General features: G+C 44.5%; 1 protein-coding gene across 2 annotated transcripts in view; it reads right to left on the reverse strand.

Moving 5' to 3' along the window:
• Positions 1-4245, reverse strand: part of cstf3 (cleavage stimulation factor, 3' pre-RNA, subunit 3) — a 106102-nt gene extending 101857 nt beyond the window's left edge. Inside the window, exon 1 of one of the 2 annotated variants that reach the window (XM_048606830.1) lies at positions 3958-4245. In XM_048606830.1, coding sequence (XP_048462787.1) covers positions 3958-3984 — 27 coding nt within the window. In that variant the 5' untranslated portion in view covers positions 3985-4245. The remainder of the gene's footprint in view (positions 1-3957) is intronic. The other variant, XM_048606829.1, reaches the window with a different exon arrangement.
• Between the last annotated feature and the right edge of the window lie 3424 nt (positions 4246-7669).

Consider the following 7669-nt stretch of genomic DNA (forward strand, 5'->3'; position numbering starts at 1 on the left):
ATATAACAAGGTGTAGAGCTGGATGAACACAGCAGGCCAAGCAGCTTGGTCTGCTTGGCCTGCTGTGTTCATCCAGCTCTACACCTTGTTATATCAAGTAAGATATTATACTTAAATTCCTTCACGGCCTTTCTAACCTCATCAAGCATTCATACTGCCATGAACCTCCTTCTTCTGAATGCAATCTTTTATCTTATGACTGCCCCAATAGAAGAGTTATTCTTCGACTCCAACAAAAATGCCTTAACTCATCAGACCAAAGTTTTCAGTCATCCTTCCTAATAATCTCTCTTACCTGGCTTCATTTCATGTTTATTGCACTTGTGATAATTTACATATACAGGTAAATGGAAATCCAATCAAACTATTGCAAATTTAATTCAAGAATCATAGAAGTCTACATGCCATTCAGGAGATCTTGTAGCATAGCGGTAGCTTCCTTGCCTTTGAGCCAAAGGCTCTGGTTTCAAGTACACTCAGTCTTAATGGCTACTGATAATAGATCAGTAACGTGGCCAAACAGTTTAACTGTCAGCTTTTAAATCCTTCCAAAATACAAATAACAGGCAGTGAAAGTAGGAGTTTCTTGGTCCCCATAAATGGTGGTGGTTAGAAACAGGAAACATCTAGCTGCCAAATCCAAAATGATGGTTGATACTAAGATATTCAACCAGAATTGTGGTGTTCTCATGGAAAAGGAAAATTGCTTAAAGAGAAAAATAACGGAGAGATTCTGCATAATAGTGGCTAACAAGTAGCCACCCACCCAGCCCTACTTTCTAGCTTATATCCTAGATTACAACCAAGAACTTTTTAATGTTGAGGATTTCTTCCTCTACTACCCTCTCAGGTTCCAGATTCCAAAGAAGAATTTCTCCTTGAATGCTCTGTAAATCCACCCATTAACTCAAATCTATACACTGTTTCTGGACACCTCAACTAAATGGAAGAGGACCTTCCTAGGCGCTGTTTAAACCCCTCAATTTGACATGCTTTAATTAGATCTCTCCAAAATTCTGCAATCTGAGTAACAACTTTGATATCCTCCTCTGTATCCTCTCCATCACAACAACAACTTTCCAACAGTTTGGAGCTGGAGGAACACAGCAGGCCAGGCAGCATCAGAGGAGCAGAAAAGCTGACGTTTCGGATCAGGACCCTTCTTCAGAAATGGGGGAGGGGAAGGGGGCTCGGGTGGGGAAGGTAGGTGGGATGGTGATAGGTGAGTGCAGGTAGGCAGTGGTGGGGATTGGTCAGTGAGGTGGGAGGAGCAGATAGGTGAGAGACGGGGATAAGAGGGAGGGTTGGTCATGGGATGAGGGCGGGGGTGGGGAGATTTTGAAGCCAGTAAAGTCCATATTCAGACCATTGGGTTGTAGGCTCCCAAGGCGGAATATGAGGTGCTGCTCCTCCAGTTTCCGGGTGGCATCGTTGTGACACTAGAGCCTGCCCAGGATGGGCAGGTTGTCCAGGGAGTGGGAGGAGGAGTTGAAGTGGTTCGCGACTGGAAGGTGTTGTCTGTCGCGAACCGAGCGTGACAAACGACAATACGTTCTAGTCGCGAACCACTTCAACTCCTCCTCCCACTCCCTGGATGACATGTCCATCCTGGCCTTCCTACAGCGTCACAACGACGCCACCTGGAAACTGGAGGAGCAGCACCTCATATTCCGCCTTGGGAGCCTACCACCCAATGGTCTGAATATGGACTTTACTGGCTTCAAAATCTCCCCACCCCCGGCCTCATCCCAAGACCAACTCTCCCTCTTATCCCTGCCTCCTTGACCTGAGGCAACCTGTCCATCTTGTCTCCCACCTATCTGCTCCTCCCACCTCACTGACCAATCCCCACCACTGCCTACCTGCACTCACCTATCACCATCCCACCTACCTTCCCCAGCCCAACCCCTCCACCTCTATTTATTTCAGAGCCCCCTTCCCCTCCCCCATTTCTGAAGGGTCCCAACCCGAAACGTCAGCTTTCCTGCTCCTCTGATGCTGCCTGGCCTGCTGTGTCCCTCCAGCTCCATACTATTATCTCAGACTCCAGCATCGGAAGTTCTTACCATCTTTCCAACATTGTAGTCCAGAACTACATCCAACTGTAGTCTAACTAGAGTTATACAGTTGAAGCATAATCTCCCAGTTTATGCTTGATGCCCTAGTTTATAAAGGCAAGTACCCCATATGCGTCCTTGACCACCTTATCTGTCAGGGACCTGTGCAGACTCCAATACTTTATTTTCTTCTACACTTTCAAGTATCCTTTCACTTAGTGTGTAAACGGGGAGTATGCAGGAACAGAGTACTGAAAAAAACAAATGCTGGAGATCACAGCAGGTCAGGCAGCATCCGTGGAGACAGCAAACTAATGGTTCAAGTCTAGATAACTCTTTACAGAGTACTGTGTTGGATCATTAGCCATCACTGTTCTAAGGGTCACCGGACCCGAAATGTTAACTGATTTTTTTTCTTCACAGATGCTGCCAGACCTGCTGAGCTTTTCCAGCAACTTCTGTTTTTGTTCCTGATTTATAGCATCCACAGTTCTTTCGGTTTTTATTTTGTATTGGAACAGCCACAATGGGCAGAAGGGTCTTTTCCTGTTCTGTGGATCTCTATGGTTACTATACAGAGCAAGCTCAAGGAGCTCAATGACCTACTCTTGCTCCTATTTTCTTTTCTGGGTACTTCCTTGTGGTGTTAGCTTTTCCTAAAAGAATTAACTCACTTCTGCCTACACGGTGGCTCAGTGGTTAGCACTACTGCCTCACAACGCCAGGTATCCGGGTTCGATTCCACTCTCAGACGACTGTCTGTGTGGAGTTTGCACATTCTCGTGTCTGCGTGGATTTCTTCTGGGTTTCCTCCCACAGTCCAATGATGTGCAGGCTAGGTGGACTGGCCAGGCTAAATTGCCCATACTGTTCAGGGACGTGTAGATTGAATGGGATGCTCTGAGGGTTGGTGTGGACTTGTTGGGCCAAAGGGCCTGTTTCCACAATGTAGGGATTCTACAATGGTAGTGATTTACACATTAGCCAAACTTTGTTGTTGTTATTATTATTGCAGATCACAACTTGCTGCCTTTCATTAATACTATTAGAAATAGCTTAAGTTAAGACACACCAAGATACTGTAGGTTTATAAAAGAACAATGACCGCATGTCCACCTAACCTGAATGTGCTACATTAACTGGCTCCAAGTACAAACCACAGGAAACAGACTAGGAACTGTGTTTCCTTAACGCCATGTGTCAATTTCATTGAAAATGGAAATTTGCCATACGAATTTACAACAAAGAGAGTCTGGGATGGCAACTGAAACTTGTCAGGTGATTTCAGCTCAGCCTCTTGAATAGCTCCACGTGTTGAATAAACATACCGCTCATAACGTAAAAAAAGGTGGAATTTCAAATAGAAAAATTAGTTACCAAAACGGGTGCCAAAGCAAGGCATCTTGAAGGAAAGGAAATTCACGAACGTAATAGGGAAAAAGAAAACAAGATACTCCGGAAGAAATTTTTATCGTAACAGAGAGCGAAATACATTTTTCACGTGCGGCTCCAAAAAGGGGTTAATCTTGCAGTGTTTTAGCGGCATGGTTTAAAAATAATTCGCAAAATCTCGGCCTAAATATTAATTACTGGGCGTTATCATAGCTAAGGGAAGGAGACTGGGCATTAAGGGTTGTGAAGGTTGACAAGTTATGCAGTTTTCCTTCCAGTTTTTGAAAAGAAAATGCAGGTCCTGGTCCGCCATCTTAACCTCACTCAGCAGCACAAGACATAAAACGGAACCCAGCGGAGGGGGGTAGTGTTGTAGACAAAAAACACTTTTTCGAAAGGTAAAACACAACTAACTGCTATTACAACCCGATACTTCAGTTTCCATCTCCCCTTTCAGCGACCCTCCACCATCCCCCCGCGCCGACAACTTCAACTGAATCCGGCCTACCTGCTCCGCATTTCCTTCGCCAGACATTGTATGATTTTTAAATAAAAATATTGATTTAAAAACCACCACACAAATTAATTAACGCGGGTAAATGTCGTTCAAGTGCGTGCAGAGCTGGCCCTGACAAACTAAAAATCCCACTTTTTCTCTCTTTTCCCTCCCTTTAAACTCAACAATGCTCCAAACCCTTCCTATCACCGCCGCCACCACCTCCTCCTCCGCCAGCGCTGCCTCAGCGCTTCACAAAATGGCGGCGGTCGGCCAGCGAAAGCTCCACCGAACCAGCCGTTTGGCGCGGAAGCGCATGCGCATTATCCGTTCACTCCATTCGTTCTCCTGCTCTGTCGTTAACTGCACGCGCAACCTCGACTTCTCCAGAGCTAATCATCTTCAAGCGATAGGGAAAATGAATTGTTGGAAATTATATCCGTATACTATTGAATAGATTATATTTTTGATTAGAGGTGATCAAAGGTTAAGTTAATCAGAAACTGCCTTCCGATCATATGGGGCACAGTGATAAAGGTAAGGAACGGGAAATTTCCAGGGGATTTGAGGCAATTTTTTTTTCACCCAGAGGTTGGTGGGTATCCGGAACTCACCGCCTGAAAGGGTAGTAGAAGCGAGAACCCACAGGATATTTGAGAAGTGTTTGGAAAATACTTGAAACATTATAGTATACACGGCTATGGGCCAAGTGTTGGAAAATGGGATTTATTTTTTCTGAAGAAGGGTCCCGACCCGAAGCGTCAACTTTCCTGCTCCTGGCCTGCTGTGTTCCTTCAGCTCCACACTGTGTTATCTTAGAATAGATGGGAGTTAGATAACTGGTGCAAACTGACTGAAGGGCTTCATTTAATGCTGTAAAAACACTGAAACCATAAAATAAAATTTAAAGACAGAGAAAGTGCTGGAGAAACTCACGTCTGGTAACATCTAAATAAAAGCCGAAAGAACTGTGAATGCTGTAAATCAGAAACAAAAACGAACTGCTAGAAAAGCTCAGCAGGTCTGGCGGCATCTGTGGAGAGAAATCAGAGTTAACGTTTCGGGTTGAGTGACCCTTACTCAGAACTGAGGTGATTCCGATTTCTCTCTACAGATGCTTCCAGACCTGGTGAGCTTTTCCAGCAATTTCTATGTTTGTTTCTGGTAGCATCTGGTTGGTAGAGGGGCAGGGTGCACAGTGGCTCAGTGTTTAGCATAGCTGCCTTACTGCGCCGGGGACACAGGTATGATTCCACCCTTGGGCAACTGCACATTCTCCCTATGTCTATGGGGGTTTCCTCCGGATGCTCCGGTTCCCTCCCACAGTCCGAAGATATCCAAGTTAGGTGAAACTGCCATGCTAAATTGCCCATCATTTCCAGGATGTACAGGCTAGATGGATTAGCCAAGGGAAATGCAGGGTTACAGGGATAGGATGGGGGGTCTGAGTGGGATGCTCTTTGTAGGGTTGATGTGGACTTGATGGGCAGAATGGCTTGCTTCCACACTTTAGGGATTCTATGAAGGAGCAAATTACTGCAGATGCTGGAATCTGTACTGAAAACAAAAAGTGTTGGAGATCACAGCAGGTCAGGCAGCTTCCATGGAGAGGAAGCAAGCTAACATTTTGAGTCTAAATGACTCTTCATCAGAGCTGATGTGAAGTGTGATGGTGGTAGCATTTATGCAGTAGTTGGGGACAGGGATAGTGCTGGGGGGAAAGGATGTTGATAGCTCAGATTAAGTGATTGGAATGTGAGAAAAGGAGAACAATAGTGTGTCTAACTGCTAGATTGAAAAGAACAGGCAGTTCCACTAGGGTGGGAGGGAGGGAAGAGAGGACATGGTGATAGAGAATGTAAAAGTAAAGCTAAAAGAAAGGCAAGGAATGGGAGTGGGTGCACAATTTCAAAGTGTTGAACTCAATATTAAGTCCAAAAGATTGTAAGGTACCTAGTCTGACAACAAGATATTGTTCCTCCAGTTTGCTGTGTGATTCACTGAAGCATTCAAGATCTGTAGCTGGAGAACAGTAAACGTTTTGAGTCAGATATCACTCTTCACTTTATGTTTTCATTTCAAGCATCTGCATTCTTAACCTTTTAAAAGTTATAGAGCCATACAGCACGGAAACAGACCCATCAGTCCAAATTGTCCAGGCTATAGCAGGTGAGGACCTAGAAACTATCATTATCACTAAGGAGGCAGGGTAAGCTAATGGGGCTAAAGGTAGACAAGTCTTCTGGCCCTGATGAAATGCATCCCAGGGTACTAAAAGAGGTGATGGGGGAAATAGCAAATGCACTAGTAATTATGTACCAAAATTCACTGGACTCTGGGGTGGTTCCCACAGATTGGAAAACAACCAATGTGACGCCACTGTTTAAAAAAGAAAGTAGACAAAAAGCGGGTAACTATAGGTTAGCTTAACTTCAGTAGTGGGGAAAATGCTTGAACCTATCATTAAGGAAGAAATAGGAAGACATCTGGATACAAATTTTCCCATTGGGAACACCCAGCATGGGTTCATGAAGGGTAGGTCATGTTTAACTAATTTGGTGGAATTCTTTGAGGACATTACTTGAATGGTGGACAATGGGAAACCTGTGGATGTAGTGTATCTGGATTTCCAGAAGGCATTTGACAAGGTGCCACACCAAAGGCTGCTACATAAGATAAAGTTGCACGGTATTACAGGTAATGTATTGGCATAGATAGAGGATTGGTTGACTATAGAAAGCAAAGAATAGGGGTAAATAGGTGTTTTTCTGGTTGGCAGTCAGTGGCTAGTGGTGTGCCTCAGGGATCAGTGTTGGGATCTCAATTGTTTACAATTTACATAGATGATTTGGAGTTGGTGACTAAGTATGGTGTGTCAAAATTTGCAAATGACACTAAGATGAGTGGTAGAGCAAAGTGTGCAGAAGACACAAAGTCTGCAGAGGGATATAGATAGTCTAAGTGAGTGGGCAAAGGTCTGGCAGATGGAGTACAATGTTGATAAGCGTGAGGTCATCCATTTTGGTAGAAATAACAGCAAAATGGACTATGTTTTAAATGGCAAAAAATTGCAGCACGCTGCTGTGCAGAGGTACTTGGGTGTCCTTGTGCATGAATCGCTAAAAGTAGGATTGCAAGTGCAGCAGGTAATTAAAAAGGCAAATGAAATTTTGTCTGTCATTGCTAGAGGGATGGAATTTAAAAACAGGGAGTCTATGCTGCAGCTGTATAGGGTCCTGGTGAGGCCACATCTGGAGTACTGTGAGCAGTTTTGGTCTCCTTACTTGAGAAGGGATATACTAGCACTGTAGGGGGTGCAGAGGAGATTCACTCGGTTGCTTCCAGAGTTGAGAGGGTTGGATTATGAGGAGAGACTGAGTAGGCTGGGTTTATACTCATTGGAATTCAGAAGAATGAGGGGAGATCTTATAGAAACATATAAGATTATGAAGGGAATAGATAAGGTGGAGGCAGGGAGGTTGTTTCTACTAGCAGGTGAAACTAGGACTGGGGGCATAGCCTCAAAATAAAGGGAAGCAGATGTAGGACTGAGGTCAGGAGGAACTTCTTCACCCAAAGGGTTGTGAATCTGTGGAATTCCCTGCCCAGTGAAGCGGTTGAAGCTACCTTGCTGAATGTTTTTAAGGCAAGGCTAGATAAATTTTTGAACAGTAAAGGAATTAAGGGTTATGGTGTGCGGGCGGGTAAGTGGAGCTGAGTCTCA

The sequence above is a fragment of the Rhincodon typus genome, chromosome 17 (genome assembly GCF_021869965.1).
Source record: "Rhincodon typus isolate 14 chromosome 17, sRhiTyp1.1, whole genome shotgun sequence".
In the NCBI taxonomy this organism is placed as follows: domain Eukaryota; kingdom Metazoa; phylum Chordata; class Chondrichthyes; order Orectolobiformes; family Rhincodontidae; genus Rhincodon; species Rhincodon typus.